Here is a 19,498-nt window from a genome sequence, read left to right as displayed (position 1 = left end):
AAATATCTAAAAATGGACCCTAAAGTGGGCTACCTAAAAGTATAAGAACTGGTCGAAGGTTATTTCGACAGCATTTTCCCCGCACTTGAAATACAATAAAACAAATCCAGCTTCTTCGAAAAATTATAAACTTTGATTCTGCAAATTTTATTTTTTCATGAGAACCTTTATAAGTTAAAATAAAGACATGTATGTAACGTTATAGTAAATGTAAAGAAGCGTGCGGGGCGTCCGTTCCAAATGACAAAATAAATTCACTCATTTATTTATTTTTAAGAGTCACCCTGTATAAGAAATTTAAAAACTTTTAATGCACATTCTAGATAGGACTTATTCGGCAAAATTTTGAGATGACGTCGGAAATTTTTTGAGAGGGGATAAATGAATAAATTATGCTTAACGATTTACCATGTCATGTTAGTAGTTATATAGTGGGTCTCCTAGGACAGGTCAAATGGGGTCAAAGTGGTCTAGTAGTCCCACTACTTTTTATAGAACGGTTGTCGACCTTATGCTCGGTCGACCTGATCCCGACGACGGTCCTGTGTTGTGCAGACTCGACTATCATCTGATTATACCGGATGTCTGGAAAATGACATGTTAACTCTCCGCTACGCTCTTAACAAACAAACTAATGAGTGTCGGAAATATAGTAAAAAGATTCCTTCTCAGTTTTTGGTGGACTTACAATGATTTTAAAATTAGTATCTTGCTACGTTTAACAACTAAACAATACATTAATTTTATTACAATAACTAGTAATAAAAATGTTAGTTACTATTTCTCTCGCCCATGACCATGTTTAATTACCATTTCAGTTAGAATCTACAAAGATATGGTTGTGTTGTTTTTGTAATAATTTGATAAAATTCCATTTGCCAACAATGTTGAAAGTACAAATCAGCAAAAATCCAGTAAAACTGTCAAAAGTTTTCAAAACCCTACGTTTAAAATATTCGCAGTTAATTTTAGGTCCCTTACTGGTGCTTTATTTTCGGATAAATTTAAAGGAGGAACCTGCAAAAGCTTTTGAGCTTTTTGTCTCTTATTTTTTACGAATTTAAAAAATTGTTGGGTGCCGCAGTGTTTGGGTACCCAGGGTGATTTTTTTGTAAATTATTTAAAAGAATTTTGCTGAATTTTGGTGTTCTATTTTTGGAAAATTCTGACCTGACCTGTTTTTAAATTAATTTTGGGACTGTTCTTTTTTATTGAAAATTTAAAACAAACTTCAGGTTCTAGGTATTGATGTTTGGAAAGAATTTGAAAGTGCTTTGGAGCCTCTGGTGTCTTTTATTATAATCTTGTAAGACTTAAATTTCTTAGAATGATCTCATTTGCCAAAATCAGTTTTATCGTAGCAAGTACTAGCCCCTCCCGCCCACCCTCTCTACTCTTAGAGGTTATGTCATTTGCCAAAATCAGTCTTATTTTAGCAGTTACTAGCCCCGCCCATTCGCTCTGTCTTTTGTTAGAGGTTATGTCATTTGCCAAAATCAGGTAGGCGGAGCTAGTAGCTGCTAAGATAAGACCGATTTTGGCAAATCACATACCTTCTATGAAAAAAGACTGTGGGTGAGCTGGGCTAGTATCTACTAAAATCAGTGTTATTTTAGCAGATACTAGCCCCGCCCACCCACCCTCTGTTTTCTGAGAGAGTATGTCCTTTGCCAAAATCAGTTTTATCGTAGCAAGTACTACCTTAAAATGTTTATAAGATTTCAGAGCAATCGGTTTTGCAGTTTTAAATTTATATTGCAAATTATTGTTATTCAGTTTTGAATTTTTTCCAAAACTTTTGGATGCTTAGGCTGAAAATTCGACACGGATTTACACACCGTAAGTGCTGGAGTACCTTATCTTATAAAATTAAAAAAAAATTATAACATAAATATTGGCGATGACGTCATCCCATTTGTGGTGGGGATGATCAGCCAAATTTTAGTTAGTGTTTAACTATCTACATGATATTTCTAACATACATACAAAATGTGACAACAATTCCGTGATTCGTTTACTCGACAATGTTTAAATTTTGGAAAAAATTTCGAAACGGTTGAAGTTGATCGGTCAAAGTTATACATTTTCACGATATAATTAAATAAAATTTAGACATAATTAATATTATTTATAATGTTCAAATATGGTAGGTAACTATTAATATATGATAATCAAACCGAAAACCGTTTTACTAAAAACACGATGGTTTTAAAAACAAAACAATTTACTTAAATATTGTTAAGTTAATCCTGCAAATGTCTTAATTTCGCGGCCAAAATATGAAAAATAATTTTTGCAATCTCATCGTGACATGCGATGACGTCACTGTCACGTGAGCTACCTGTTAAAGGTCCATTTTTCCGTCCTCTGTGTTTAGTTTTGATTCCGGTCTGGTAGCAACAAGACTGGAGGTCCGTTTTGGGTTAAAAGTAGCACGTGTTCGCGAATTTCTAATTTAGTGTTAATAAATATTAGCGAAAATGTTTTGTGTTAAGTGCTGTGAACACGAAGGAAAGTGGATATTTTTCCGAAAAGGCCGAAAATCATGGTAAGTACGATTTGAGTTTTAATTTATTGGGTTCCGTGATTTGTTTACTCGACAATGTTTAATTTATTTGAAATTGGTTGATCAAAGCTATACATTTTCACGATATAAATAAATAAATTTTAAACATAATTAATATCATTTATAATGTTTAAATATGATAATTATTCATATATGACAACTAAACCGAACCTCGTTTTCCTACAAACCCGAAATTATTAAAAACAAATTAATTTGTTTAAACAATGTTAAATTATCCCCGAAAATGTGCATTTTCCCAGCCAAAATATGAAACGTGACGTACGATGACGTCACTGTCACGTGACCTACCTGATAAAACGTCACATTTTTCGGTCTTCTGTGTTTGATTTCGGTTTGGTGGCAGCAACATCGGATTTCCGTTTTGGCATAAAAGTAGGGCTCTTTTCAAAATTTCTAATTTATTATTTATAAATATTATTAAAAATCTGTTGTGTTAATACTGTGAACACGAACGAAAATGGATATTTTTCCGAAAAGAACCGAAAATAAGGTAAGTACGACTTCAGTTTTAATTCGTCAATTAAAATTTAAACATAATTAAGATAATTCATAATGTTCAAATATGGTAACTATTAGTATAATAATATATGATAAAATTTCTTTATTATAGTTTATTTCTTTAGTGGTACCGATTTCAGGCTTTAATCTTCTTCTTCAGCCACCTCGTCATACAACTACTTAAGACTTATACATACTACGGGTGATTTCTTTAACCTGAAACTTTCAAATATCTCGAAAATTAAGCACTCTACAAAAAAATGTCCAGAATCAAAATTTAATCACTCCATGGGGGACATACTTTGGTTCAAAACACTAGTCCCGCTCCCCCTCCTTGTAGGTGTGGCGTTAGGTAACTTTGAAATCTTAAATAGGAATCCCGAATTTTGATTACAAATACGGATTCATGGCTAAAAGTACGTAGGGTTTCTTTAAAACATTTTTACCGAGACATTTTTATTCAGCGCCATAATGTTTCAGACAAATCGTCCGTACTTTTAGTCATAGACTCTGAATCTCCAATTAAAAATAGCAGTTTCCATTTAAGGTTTCGAAGTTAATCCCTGCCCCACCCACAAGGAGAGGGCGAAGGGGCTGATTTTAGCACTAATGTATTTCCTCCGCAGCTTGATTATATTTTGAACCCCAATAAATTCGTTTAATGAATTAGTTTTATTTTTTAATAAGATATGAAACATTTAGGCGACCAGTTATACAGATGCGTGTAGTATTTGTCGTGAGTCCTTGGTCATTTAGTAAAGTCCAAAAGTGAGAGGCGGCACGTTTCCATGAGCTACTTCGATACCTATCATCATTTATAGAAACCCTGTACTTCAGAACAAGTTCTCGATCTTTATAGATTAGAGAAATCTTACCTGAAAAAAGATATTGACAAGGAAATTCCAGAATTCAACTCAATTCTATCTTAAAGCAATTTGGGTAGGTTAAGTCAACTATTAACAACATAAAAAATTAACTAAATAGTAAAACACTAGACATACATAAATGGGAAAATGTTGATATATGTATATGTTGACGTAAGATTTTAGAAATATTTGGTTTAAAATTTTTCTTTTATTGTGGAAATTTTTGAAAAAGTCTGCAAAAAAATCACGATTTTCGAAAGTGGTCGAAACAAGGTTGAAAAGTTAATAAAACAAAGGAAAATTGGAAAATTGAGCTTGCCTAAAAGTCCAGAAAAAATTCTAAGTTATCTAAGTAATAGATCCCGACGTGCATACGAAATGCAACTGCACTATAACACTCTTATATTACAGCAGCAAATTTGGTTACATTATAAAAATGCAATATAAAGTCACTATAACTTGATATTATGTGACTATATTCCAACAACTTTGTTAAAATTTTGTAATACAAGTGTTACAGTTTGCGTTACGTGGGTTACATAAAATACCCCAAAGCAACCGCATTTAAAAGACCCGAAATTGCCGATGTATAATTCTCAACGAATTTTTCTTTACTTCTTGCGTCAGCAGTGAAAACGTTCCTTTATCTAGCCATCCGATACATTTTCTGTACATACATTTCCTCGCGCTTTCGCCGCCTTTAAAAACACATTAATTTTTTCACCACAGCCCTACGAATATTTCCAGAAAACAAAAATAACACCCTTACAAGTTTAGCTACATAAAAATTCTATTAAGCCTCGTGTTGCGGATGCAATAAAAATAAGTATTTTCCACTTCCACCACGAATCTAAGCCCATAAATAAAAGTAATTTCTTAAAGCTTTCAGTGTCTTTCGAAACTTGTCGGCCACACTGTCCCGACTGACTTCCCGTGATTTACTGTATATTTTATGCCAGTTTTTCATAAAAATCCCATAAACTCTCCACGCGTCTATTCCGATCCAAGTTTCCGCGAAACAATTTTTAATCTCTTCGGTTGCAATGTCTAAACGAATCCGCTTCTAATATGTTCCCAGACGTCTCATTTCTCGGCACGCGAACATCACATCCCAAAATTCTCCATAACTTGTGTTCTCGTGTCGAACTTCCTGTAAATGTCACAGCGGTGTTCGATATCATAAATACGAGATGAGATATTTGGCAATTAGCATAATGATGGGAGAAAAAAGTTGACGATAAATCCGACTAAAATTGATAGTTGAAGAAAATTGGAAAATGTGAAATTGTACTTGTGAAGAGGCGGCTAGGAGGTGTGAGGATAATACAAGAGTTCAATACAAAAACTTTTCTGTTAACATTGATCAATAGCAGTTTATTTCAATTATAAAGTTCTTTCTTGTGAAAACTGACTGTGAAGAAAATATTGTAGACATGAAGCGGGCGCTTCGTTTCCAACAGCAAATTGTAGTCGTTTGGAAGAAAAGTTTGCTACTATGCTTGAAAAATGTAAATTAGTAGGAACTAAAACCCCCCGAAAATTGTTTTTGTGTTCGGCTTCCTGTGAATGTCGCAGGCACGTCCGATATCGCAAATTAATAATTACGTTCGAGGCGTCATATTGAAAATCAACATTTATTCACTCTATATCCGAAGCCGGCTTTAAACAGCATTCATCTCCATAAATTTGCGCCGGCTCTTTTATGACTATAATCTCGGTCCAATCCAAATAAAAATCCCTCAGCTGCCATAACACACATGTCCTACATCTCTCCTTTCAGGTCGCTATGGATCAATTTCTACCGAATTGACGTTTAGCCGATTAATTGCGGAAATACGTAAAAGGATGTGTTTGCTTTAGGACCAGAGTCCACATATTTAGCATTAAATTGGCTCGATTTACATCGACATGGGCGCTTCGAATACTATTGTTTGATGGAAATTCGAATTAAATTAAATGGGTCGGGAGATTTTTCCGAAGGTAAATATTAAGCAAATCGGCGTTGTTCCTTTGTTGACTTTGTGAAATTATTCATGGAGGAGCGTCTCGAGTTACGGAATTTAAATACAACTTTGCTGAGGCAATACTAGATGAATTTGAAATATTTCTCGGTTAGCAAGAAGGGGAGGATGTTGGGGTTTTTAACAGTCTTGTAGACACAGTGGAGAAAAGTAGCGGTGGCTTTAACGGACTTTAATTCTCACTGCAACTCCGCAACAAGTTTCGTCTACTTGAAAGCCTCTTATCATCTTAGAGAAATGGAGAAATTTTCAAGCTACGTTTATGATTTCGGTCATTTTTCAACCTGGAAGCTACAATTTGAAGCAGTTAATACAAAGATTGCTCAATTCTTTTTTTTTTTCAAGGACAAAATTCAATCAGGAGATTCGTTATTCACTCAAAGGACAATAATCAATAGCAAGTGCATAACGTGACCACTTCAAGTTCAACGGCTTCGTCAACACGAGCTGATTGAACTTCATATAACAGTAATTTCTGGCTAAATGTGTTCATTGGAAATACGTTAATTATACTTATAATACAGGGATTAAGTCATTACATGCATTTCCCCAGGCTAGAGTTCAGCTGGGTTCCCAGAAATAGAATAGAATGTCTAAACTTATTACGAGTATTATTTACGTCAGAATTTGATAGTATTCTCCTTCTGGTAAAAAAAATACACACTGTCTTTTATGGATTCAAAATAACCTGATTACGAATACAAGAAATTTAATTAAACATTATTTTAAACGTAGGATTTTGAAAACTTTGACAATTTTTGAACCGTCAAACATTTTTAACTGCTTACTCGCTTAATTAAACATGGTCATGGGCAAGAAAAATAACTAAAAGTTTTCTTACTGGTTATTGTGATAATGAATGGGTTTTTTTCGTTGTTAATCGTAGCAAAAGAATCAATTTTAAAATCATTATAACTCCAGCAAAATGTGGGAAGGAAATAAATATACCAGCTTCAAGAGACTTGTTGATGGGACCGGCAAATAAATCTACAATTTCTTCAACAATTACGTTTAGAGGTCTACTGGAGATCATATCCCCTAAGGAATTAGATTTTTAAGAGTTTTAATAACTTGAAGCACTTCTTGACGAGACACTTAGAACATGAATTTACAGAGGGAACCAAATAGTGAAAAACTTGTATTGTATATTACTATATGTATGTATTTCTAATTAGTGTGTCAAGATCTATATCTTAGAATTTTTTGTAGGGTTTTGTGGAAACTGTGTCAAAAGCTTAATTTTTTAATACTTACAAAATATTTGAGAGCTTTTTCTGGGGATTTCGATCTTTAGAAGTTTCTTTCGGTCCTATTTTGCCAAAAAAAATCATAAAATGCTCAATTTTTCAATACGAAATTAAATTTTACAAAATTTTAAACCTTGTTTCAACCAGTTTCGAAAATCGTATAAGATGATTTTTCTCGTAGATTTCGACCTCCAAAAGTTCCTTTCAGCCTTATTTTGTCAAAAATCTTACATGTTTTCAAAAATATCTTAATAAAATGTGGCAAATTTTATAATAAAAAAAATTGAAATAGAATATTTCTAACATTTTGTTCTGGGACCAAAAATCTTCATGTTTTTCTAATCAGCACGTCCAGAATTTTTGTAGATCTTTAGGCAAATTTTCAAAATATCAATTTTTAAATACAGCCTTAATGAAAAATTTCGACCACCTTGCAAAATATCCAAAGAGATTTTTTGTTATAAGTTCCGTAAGTTACTTTCAGCCTCATTTTTTGAAAACTATCATTTTTCCAGAATCGCCCACTGAAATGTGGTAATTTAGAGTATTAAAATAATTGTTTTCACACCAAATATTTCTAAAGTTTAGATTGTTTGAGGATTTTTACGCAAATTTTTCAAAAGCTCAATTTTTCAGTACCCTTATGAAATTTTCGAGCTTGTTCTGATCAATTTCAAAACATATAAGAAGATTTTTTCGTAAATTTCGACTTAATGAACTTCCTTCGGCCTCATCTTGACAAAAACTTCCACCAAAATTTCCTAAATGACAAATGGCAATTTTCAAAATAAAATAAAAATGAATTTGAAGTCTTGCTCCTGTAATATAAATATTCTCGATTTTTGTAATCAGTATGACAGGGAATTTCTTTTTCAAAAAACTCAATTTTTGAATATTCTTTCCTTATGAAATTTTCGATTCTCTTTCGACCAATTTCGAAAATCATATAATTTTTTTGTAGATTTCGATCTCCAAAAGTTCTTTTCAAAGCCATTTTGTCAAAAACTTCTACCGTTTTTCCAAAAGCTTCTACTGAAATATAGCAAAGTTTAGAATTAAAAAAGAAATGTATTTGAAACCGAATATTTTTAAAATCTTGCTTCGGTACCATAATTACTCTATTTTTTCTATTCAGCACCTGGAATTTTTTTGTAGATCTTTAGGAATACTTTCGAAATTTTCGACATATTCTCGAGCAGCTTCGAGAATTGTATAAAGAGACTTTTCTGTGATTTCGACCTCCAGAAGCTCCTTTCGGTCTTAATTTGTTAGAAAATCCCACGCTTTCTCAAAAATCTCCCAAAATGAAAAATCAGAATAAAAAAATGGATTTAAAACAGAATAATTCTAAAATGTTGCTCCAGTTTCATAAATCTATGTATTTCTAATCAGTAGGTCAAGATCTAGATATTCTACAATTTTTTTTGCGGATTTTTAGGAGATATTTCTCCGTAGATTTCGAGTTCTTTTCAACTTTATTTTGTCAAAAAATTCGACCATTTTTCAAATATGAATTTGAACTCAAATATTTATAAAACCTTGCTCCTATGTCTTTCTAATCAGTATGTAAAGATCTACATATTCTACAATTTTTGTGTAAATTTTTGGGAAATTTTTCCCAAACGCTCAATTGTTCAATATTTACGAAATTTTCGACAATTTTTCGACCAACTTTGAAAATTGTATAAAGAAATTTCTGTGTGGATTTCGACCTCCAGAGCTTCTTTTGGTCTTACTTTGTCAAAAAATCCTACGTTTTTCAAAAATCTCCCAATCAAATATGGCAATTTAAAAAAAAATTTAATTTGAAACCAAATATTTCTAAAATCTTGCTCCAGTTCCATAAATATTCTATGTATTTCGAATCACTACGCCAAGATCTACATATTCTACAATTTTGTTTGTCGATTTTTAAGAGATTTTTTCAAAAGCTCAATTTTTCAATATTTACGAAATATTCTAAAATTTTTGGGTCACCTTCGAAAATTGCATAAAGAGATTTCTCCGCACATTCCGACATGCAGAAGTCGTTTTCGACCTTATTTTGTGAAAAAATCCGACCATTTTTCAAAAATCTCCCAACGAAGTATGGCACTTTTAGAATGAGAAAAAAAAAAGAAATGAATTTGAAATCGAATATTTCTAAAATTTTGCTCCTATGTTTTTGTAATCAGCATGTCAAAATCTATATCTCAATTTTCCAATACTTCGACATTTTTTTACCAGTTTCGAAAATATATAGAGAAATTTCTCCGAATTTCGATATTTAGAAGTTCGTTTCGGCTCTATTTTGTCAAATAATCATTATTTTTCAAAAATCTCTCAATAAATTATGGTAATTTTTTGAAATAAAAATGAATTAGTATGTCAAGGACTATATCCTAGGTTTTTTTGTGGATTTCTTGGAAACTTTTCCAACAATTCAATTTTCCAATCCTTAACGAAATATTCGACATTCTTTTACCAGTAATCAGTATGTCAAGATCTATATCCTAGAATCTTTTGTAGATCTTTAGGCAATTTTTCAATACTCTCCTCTTATGAAATTTTCGATCTTCTATCCACCACTTTCGAAAAAAAATTTTTCTTGTAGATTTCGACCTCCCGAAGTTACTTTCGGTCTTATTTTGTCAAAAACTCCTAACATTTTTTCAGTCTCTTAATAAATAATTATGGCAATTTTTTGAATTACAAAAAAATTCAAATTAAATATTTCTAAAAGCTTGCTTCGGTTCTAGCATACTATGTATTTTTTTAATCAGTTATAAAATCTTACGTCAAGATCTATATCTTAATTTTTTTTTATAGATTTTTAGGCAACTTTTCAAAGCTCCATTTATCAATACATACCTACATTTATAAAATTTTCGACATTCTTTAGACCGATTTCGAAATCATATAAGAAATTTTTTTTTGGATTTCGACCTCTAGAATTTCCTTTCAACTTTAATGTGTCAAAAAATTCGACCAATTTTCAAAAATCTCCCAACGGAATATGGCAACTTTTAGAATAAAAAAAAAAGGATTGGAAAACGAATATTTCTAAAACCTCGCTCCGGTACCATAAATACTCTATTGTTTCTAGTCAGTATGTGAAGATCTACGAATTTTTTGTGGATTTTTTGGAAACTTGTTGAAGAGCTTCATTTTCCAATACTTACGAAATATTCGATATTTTTTCTACCAGTTTCGAAAATGTATAAAGAGATTTTTTTGGATTTCGAATTTTAGAAGTTTCTTTCCTTTTATCAAAAAATCCTCATTTTTCAAAAATCTCCCAACGAAATATGACAATTTAAAAAAAAAAAACCGAATTTTTCTAAAATCTCGCTCCCGTACCATAAAGAACCTACATTTTTCTGATCAGTATGGCAAGATCTATATCCTAGAATTTTTTCTAGACTTTTTGGAAATTTTTCTAAAACTCAATTTTTCAATACCTAGGAAATATTCGAAATTTTTCTTCCAGTTTCGAAGATGTATAAAGAGATTTCTATGCATTTTTCCCCTTTCGGTTCCATTTCGTCAAAAAAATCCTCATTTTTTTAATGATATCACAATGAAATATGGCAATTTTTTTAAATAAAAATGAATTTGAGACCGAATATTTCTAAAATCTTGCTCCCGTACCATGAAGATCCTATGTTTTTCTAATCAGTATGTCAAGATCTATATCCTAATATATTTTTTTGTACATTTTTAGGCAATTTTTCAAATCCTCAATTTTCAATACTGTGCCCCTATGAAATTTTCGACGTTCTTTCGACCAGTTTCAAAAATCGTATAAAAAAATTTTTCTTGTAGATTTCAACCTCCAGAAATTCCTTTCGTTCTTATTTTGTCAAAAATTCCTAACATTTTTCGAAGTTTCCTAATAAAATATGTGAATTTTTAGAGATAGAAAAAATGTTGAAACCAAATATTTGTAAAAGCTTGCTGCGGTTCTGCAAATAGGCTATATTTTTCTAATCAGAATATATGTGAAATCTTACGTCAATACGTATGAGTACGTCAAGATCTATATCCTAATATACTTTTTTTTTGTACATTTTTAGGTAACTTTTCAAAATTTCAATTTTTCAACACATACCTCTATTTATGAAATTTTCGACATTCTTTCGAACGGCTTCGACAATCATATAAGAAGATTTTTTTTATTTCGACCTCTAGCAGTTCCTTTCATTCTTATTTTGTCAAATACCCTACATTTTTCCAAAATCTCCTAACAAAATATGGCAATTTTTAGAATAAAAAAAAGAAGAATTTGAAACCGAATATTTCTAAAGTCTTGCTCTGGGACCAGATTAAAACTCCATCTTTTTCTAATCAGTATGTCAAGAATATTCCAGAATTTTTTTAGATTTTTAATGAAGTTTTTCATATTCTCAATTTTTATATATAGCCCTTATAAATTTTCGACCACCTTGGAGAATTATCTAAAGTGATTTTTTTGTTATTTCGACCTCTGAAAGTTACTTTTAGCCTCATTTCGTTGAAAACACCTACCATCTTCCAGAATCGCCCAATGAAAAATGGTAATTTTGAATATTAGAAAAATGATTTTCACACCAAATATTTCTAAAGTCTTGCCTTGAGATCATAAACAATATAATCTTGGAATCAGTACAACGAGATTTTTTTGTGGATTTTGAGGTAAATTTTCCAAAAACTCAATTTTTTAACACTTCTCCATTATTATGAAAATCTTTTTTGGCCATGTTCAGAGAGATTTTGTGTGGATTTTACGTCCAGAAGTTACTTTCAGCCTTATTTTTCCGAAAATTCCTATCATTTTTCCAAAATCGTCCGATGAAATATTACAATTAAAAAAAAAAGATTTTGAAACCTATAGTTTCTAAAATAATGGTATGTTTTCGAATTTCGTAATAATGTAATACGTGGTTATACTTTACTACGCTAAGTAGGTACTCGAGTTCCAAAATTTACTTTCGGCTTCGTTTCTTTGAAAATTCCTACCATTTTTTTGAAATCGTCCAAAGAGATATTTTCTCACTAAATTTTTCCATGCCTTTAGCGAGTCAAAAGCGTTTTGAAAATTCACTAATTTTGTAGGATAAACACGAAAACTGTGACTCCAATTTTATTTCTAAATCGGATTTCACTTTAGGAAAAAAATTAGAAAACGTTACTCTTTTCGCAGTTTTTCCGGTTATTTAAGAATCTTGCATTCCTGCCATAAATTAGTTCGGACCGAACGTTCTTTTAGTATTAACGACAAGAAACCGGTCTCCATACAAATTCAATTACTTGAATTAAAAACGTCTACTCGATTCACCTCATTTAAAAGCTCTCCCCATAGTTCGACGAGTTTAAAGTTGTATCAGAATATAATTGAATTCACAAATGTGATTAAACGAACCTTGAGTAAAATAATAGTTTTAAAATAATTGAGAAAGTAATGAATTCAAAATAGTAACAGATGTCGAACGTTGTTTATTTTAAAAAAACAAAAATCTAGATATTACCAGTAACAGTGTAAGAAAAAAGAGTGGAATGAGTTAATAAAATCATTCATGAATTATTTTTGTTAGGGAAATTCATTGTATAACATAAATATTTATAATACCATTTATTATTCAAACCTGTGTTGATAAACATAATAAAAGATCGTACTGAAAAAGTTTGTTTCTAGTTATTAGTTGTATGCAGCACGTGTTACAAATTTATTTTTACCTTCCTGTGGAAAATATAACAACAAAACCCGACATGAAAACCATTGAAAATTTCAGTGTTGCACTATCGACACTCCACATTTACTATTGATTGATTTTGAATTGTTAGTTAACCTGTAAACACATTAGCTATTCACGAAACCCGTATTCATGAACAATGGCAAATCATTCCACACCGACTAGTTTGAGCTCGTGAATAGCTAATACTCAGTTTGGTTACAAATTTCGTTTTTTCGTTACACAACCGATGATTTAACGTAATCAACGCAATGATTACATTTTAATAATATTTTAGCAATTACTAGAGCCAAGCGTAATTATTATTGATTAAACGAATAACCTAATAAAAAATTTAGATTGCATGCTTACATGGTGGCTGCTTAATTGACACTCAAGTTTGATTGCTTCAATAAAACCGAGAGGAGCACGACATTCACCAGAACGTATTTAGGGCTCCTTTTGCAATTTTGCGTGTTGGTAAAGCAGTACCAAGTACTCTACAATTTCGAAATCCTCTAAAATTCACAACGACTGGTTTAACGTACCATTGTGCGATGAATTCTGGCCCGATGGTGTAAACCGGCGTAGTTCTGTTTATTTCGGTGGTAATGAGGGAGGAAGGCTCCGTGAAGTTCTCCGCCATATCGCCTCTTCCTCACCTACCCGGATCCGTTTTCATCTCTTTGACATGTTTATTAACGCTCCATGGAACGACCTGAAAGATGTTTGTGATTAATAATTTCGCAAATGAGGGAAAGCGACAACAACGTGACAATTCCCATCTCATTAAATAAAAATAATTGGATTTTGGTCCGATTTCACCTCGCCAGACCCAATTAGGAGCTGCTTGCCAGCCACTTTAAGGCACCTCGTAAAAAGTGTATAATGGAAACTCGTTTGTTACGGTGGTAATTCGAGACGATCTCTAACCTTATGGAGCAGGGATCGGGCGAATTCGATGCCGGTTTCTCGGGATTAATATCCCAAAAGAAGGAGTAAAATTTATTGGGGATAACTAGGTGCAGTGCTGATTTTATGGCCCATAAGAAGATTGTTGCGGAATCTTTTTTTCTTGCTGATAATTACAAGTTAATACACTGTGTTCAAAATATAAGGTCCTACACAACGTCTGTCTACATTTATTACAATTAATTAACATAAAGTATTAGTTTAGACCAAGAATCTTATCCAGTTGAGTACACAAAATAATAATAATCTAAATAAGATTTATATTCCAAGATTAAAAAAATCACCCCATTGGTGAAAGAGAAACCAAAAGGTGGGACCTCAGATTAGTCGTTTTCCAGGACTACCGAAGTATTTACACATGTTCACACTTGACAAACATAAAAGGAAAGTTATTGGAACTAGGTCAAATAATGAAAACAGGGATAGCTGAGTTGTAGCTAGTGCTACCAGTAATAACAACAAAATAAATTAAATTTAAAATAATTAATTACAAAATTGTAAAAGACATTTTTTAAATAAAATTTTCGCATCTACGCTTATACTGAATTTGATTTTGGTTTATGAATTATAGCGCTTCATTCAAAGCATGATTGTATTTTTGTTTTTTGCAAATATTAAGTGTAATTATATCGGGTGATTTTTTAAATTTCTGCTCTAGTTGGCCATGACGCTTACGTCAACCTTTCCAACTGCGTTTAAAAAAACACACGGTATAAACCTTAAAGAATCATCGTAATTGTGAATTAAGAAATCTTTATGCGACGAAGGAAATTGTTCGTTTTTAGGTAATAGTTTTAAAAGAATTTAATTTTTAAACCGAGATTGAAAAAAGCATAAAATAACAGGTTTTATTAACGAAAGGTTGATCTAAGCTACTAGACATAACTTTCCTCCCCTATGAAATACAGCACAATAAATCCACTTTCTCCGAAAAATTATAAAATTTGATTTATTTTTGGATAACCCCTAACCTATACGTTAAAAAAATGTTGACGAGCATGGTATTCGAACTCACGCGAGGAACGCTCATGTTTAACGATTTAACCACTCGTACTTGTTCCCTGCGTAAGCCAGATATCGACTGCAGGCAAAGATTGAACATTTTTATAAAGTAATTGTGATAAAAATTAGAGGCGGATTCATAAACCACAAGTACAGGGATATATTATTTTGTAGAATTTAAATGGCAATTACTACGCAGAATATTGAAGTAACGCTATGAAACGCTTTAGCATTTACACAATAGTTTTATATATAAAATCTGAAAACAATCGGTTCAGTAGTTTCTTTGATTGTCTGTCTAATACAGACATAGACAACAGACGGAAACGGGGATCCTATTTTTGATTCTATAAACGTCATCAAACGTCGAAGAAACATGAACATAGGTGGTCCTTACTCCAAACTGCCTTAGCTTATATTCGGAAAGTTAAAGGTTAATAATCCTTTTAAAATGATTTTACTTAACCCAAAAACAAAAGATAGGTACCAAGCAGAGCTGTTCAAAGTACTCAAAAAAAGTACTTGAAGTACCAAGTACAAAGTACTACTTGAAACAGTGTTCAAGTAAAGTACCAAGTACTTACTTTCAGCAAGAGTATTTCAAGTATCAAGTACTTTTCAGATGTACTTGAAGTACAAGCCAAGTACATTACTTCAAGTACTTACAAATACTTGAAGTACTGAAAATGCTTCAAGTACTTTCTAATTATTTGAAATACTGTAGAACTAGATAACTTTTCCTGTTTTTTTAAAAAAGCTTAATATATTTTAGAACTGAATTTTTTAATACTCAGAATTTAAGTATACAATAATACATATTTCGCCACATAAAAAATTGCATAAGCATCAACTTAAATGCAGAATGGTAGCTCACTTATTAATAATACTATGTTATTTATAAACAATATTCTTTTGAAATACTTTTTATCACGCTTTTATTAGCTTGGGTTGTATGTATCTATGTATGTATGTAACGGAATCTTTGAGCTTAATTTTCATCGGTTTCTAAAAGTCTGATCATCTTGAAACTTTGCACACGTCTCAAGGATCGATGACAATGCAATAATTTGATAACAGTTTCCCATTATCCTTATTAGGACCGCCAGGATTTATAAATTCTTTTATGGATCCTGTGTAGTGGAGTAAAAGAGATAAAGCTAGCGCGCGATCTGCGCATGCCTGTAGTATCTGGTTTTTCTCTTCGTTGTAATAATTATAGTCTTGATTAAAATACAAATAACGGATATTAAATGAAAAAAACAAGAACGGACTTTTAATTAACTAAACGTGTGCAAATAAAATGGCTGATCGCATCTTAATTGTGTCAGTATATACCACGGTTATCTCTCTCCGTGTCGATTATACCGATCTATACCGATTATTTCTGTTTCAAGGACAATTTCTGCATAGCTTTGGTTTTACAGTCGGTAAAGAAGGAATTAATTATAATTAAAACATATCTAATCATGAATTCTCACCAACTTAAATAAAGATAACAAATTTTGATTCAGAAATACAAACATGGAGGAAAATTAACTATTTGGGGGGTAAAACTAACCACAATGATGAATTGTGTCCCGTTGGTCCGTGAGGGCGATTGATTTCGAACTAATTCCCGTTGATCGATCATACGGAGACCACTGAGTGGTTCTTTCTAGAAAAATCTAAATAAGTAATTAATTCCCCAATTTATGAATTTGTCGCAGACTAAAAAATGAAAAATAAATAATAGTTTAAAAAACTAAAAAAACACGCTTTTATTGCTAATCGAACTAAAAACTAGAAAATAATTTTTAATGACAGAGTTTAATATTACAGTAGTAGAAGATCAAACAATCAATCATAATAAATCACCTCAAATTAAAATTATAATAAAATTTAAGTTATTAACAGAATAATTCAATTCAGAGTAAAAAGCGTGGGGTGCATTTTACTGCGGTTCATAACTATCCTCTCATAGATAGTTGCCAATAGAATGATTGTAATATTTAAAATATCAAGCACCCCACGCTTTTTACTCTGAATTGAATTATTCTGTTAATAACTTAAATTTTATTATAATTTTAATTTGAGGTGATTTATTATGATTGATTGTTTGATCTTCTACTACTGTAATATTAAACTCTGTCATTAAAAATTATTTTCTAGTTTTTAGTTCGATTAGCAATAAAAGCGTGTTTTTTTAGTTTCTTAAACTATTATTTATACATCTTTCTGTTGACACAATGCCTTCGACAAAATTAACGTCTATTTCTAATTTAAAATTTAAAATAAAATACATGACGGCGTTGTCTATGTATGCTTACTATTAATTTATAACAAAAACATCGGCGCTGTATGGTATTTTCTCAGGCTTCTGTTGCCTTTTTTTAATATTTTGAATTTTGGTTCACCACCAAAACGTTCTGATAAAGTTGTGTTAAAAATATATGAATTTTATGAACCGGTTCCGTGTTTAAGTTTGTGGGTAGTTTACAGCACCCTTAATCATTACCCATTATGAAAGTGCACAGGGCCGGATTTGTGAAACTGAAATTTTTCAGAAAAAAATTTTAAGAGCAGTGCGATACATATACATGCTCGTGACATAAAAATGTTTAAGTTACTATGTTGCATTTTCAAAAAAAACGTATGAATTTTTTAAATAAAAAATAAAATGCCTAAAACGAGAGTCCATTTTCAGCGAAAACTATAACTCTTGAAAAATATCAAGGTGATCAAAGTAATTAGTCTTTTTTTACTTTTGCGGTTACCAAAAATGCTGAGAAATATTCCTGAATATATCTGTCTACCACTTACGTATTTACTATTCTAAAAATTATTAAATTAACCTAAATACTACAGTGACTAAATAGTAAACACTAATCACTACAATGTTTGTCTAACTAAGTATGTAACTTTACACTGACAAATCACAAATAATAGGTTCATAATGCTGTTCCGTCCATTTATACAAAATTTTGTTCCTCTAATGCCACAATACTTTCAAAATTTTCCTTTACATTTTCGATTGGCTTATTTTTTATTTTTACCTGAAAACCCAAAGGAGATGACATTAGTAACTGATAACTACAATGACTTCAGGGAATGCCTAACAACGGCTTTTGCGAAAATTCAGGTAAATATGTACTAAATTTATTATTGTTAAAAGATTTCGTAGGGGTGCATTTATCTAGGCAATTATACTAACTAATCGCGAATTTCATTAACTTTGTATTTTTTTATATGTGAATATGTATACTGTTCCTTTTACGCAAGCGGCCACTGACCCTTTTGGGTATCTTTACCTGATATTGTAAATACAAATGTAAATTCAGTACTTCTGTAACCGTCCTGTATTTAAACATCGAAACCGAACGCTGTCTATTATTTCGCACACAACAAAACAAAGGTCCTTCGAGCAATATCAAAATACAATTCGGTACTCATCAAAACCATACAATCATGGTGATACGACACTGTATTACAAAAAACATTGGTACTACGAGCCGAGTTTCACAAAACATATTTCATTTTGAACAATATTGGGTTTATGTAATAAGCGATGCAATGTAATACGTAAAGTTGTTATACGGTAATAAATAAAATCCGCACAGGAAAGATAAATGACACTAATTAGTCTGGCTTTTAAAATCATTGTTTTTCTGCATTACGTCTTTTTAAATTGTTGGTGTTCAAATAATTCATACAATTTAACAGATTATTTGAAACTGTAATGTGAGAAAATATAAGTAGTAATAACAAACTAAGTTTATATGGCTGAACCATATATAAACAAAAAAAGAAAATTTGGTAAAAAACGAGTGTCTAACATGTTAAAGAAAATTAAACTGCAAAATATTTAACATAAAATTGTGTTTAAATTCTACGAGGAAGAGGCGAATATGAAAGTCTATACCTGCCATCAGCTATTGCTATTGTAATAAAAGGGATAATCCCCTGCCGAGTTCTCCGCCCTGACCAGGCTTCTTACTGATAAATACACGGCGGGGTTAAGAAACTAATGAAAGAATAAATATCTTTTTGAACGAGTACTGAATCATTTCTCAAATATTTTCAAATCCGACCTTGCACTTTAGCAGGTACGTCAACAAACCCGATTCCCTTTGGGATACCGGGAAGGTACTGAAAAACTACCCGCAAAGTTAAGTTCCAGACCAAAATACAAAAAAGACAAAAGTCATATATTCACAACTTTACATCGCTGAAAATTTTACACAGATCTCCGACCCTTCTGCTGTCGTCATCCACTCTCAAATGACATATTTATGACATTCATTTTCTTACCTACCTATCTATCGGCATTATGCAAGTACCTATGAAATGTACGTCATATTGTGGATAAGATATCCACAATCACAGATCAAAATATAACCTCACAGGAAACAAACACGATTTTACTATAAAAATACATCTAATCAAATAATTGAATTAATAACTTCAAGTATTTAACAGACCCTATTTTGAGATGTGAAAACTTCGTAAAATAGAGACTAAAGTATTTGAAATTTCCACTTTCATACTTCAAGTAATTCAAGAGTATTTAAAATACTGAGTGAAGTACTTGGAGTAAAGTACTTGGCAAAATCAAGTACTAAACTCAAGTACATTTTAG

The 19,498-nt window shown here is 31.5% G+C and overlaps 1 protein-coding gene across 4 annotated transcripts in view; it reads right to left on the bottom strand.

Moving 5' to 3' along the window:
* LOC135127201 (muscarinic acetylcholine receptor M1) overlaps positions 1–19,498 on the bottom strand; it is a 172,155-nt gene that overhangs the window by 102,435 nt on the left and 50,222 nt on the right. For all 4 annotated transcript variants that reach the window (XM_064053585.1, XM_064053587.1, XM_064053588.1 and 1 more), the window contains exon 2: positions 13,458–13,627. In XM_064053585.1, coding sequence (XP_063909655.1) covers positions 13,458–13,555 — 98 coding nt within the window. In that variant the 5' untranslated portion in view covers positions 13,556–13,627. The remainder of the gene's footprint in view (positions 1–13,457; positions 13,628–19,498) is intronic.

The sequence above is a fragment of the Zophobas morio genome, unplaced genomic scaffold, assembly GCF_036711695.1.
Source record: "Zophobas morio isolate AGI-343-1 ecotype UQ-CSIRO unplaced genomic scaffold, CSIRO_AGI_Zmor_V1 ptg000011l, whole genome shotgun sequence".
NCBI lineage: Eukaryota > Metazoa > Arthropoda > Insecta > Coleoptera > Tenebrionidae > Zophobas > Zophobas morio.
This window is presented reverse-complemented; position numbering and strand designations above follow the sequence as displayed.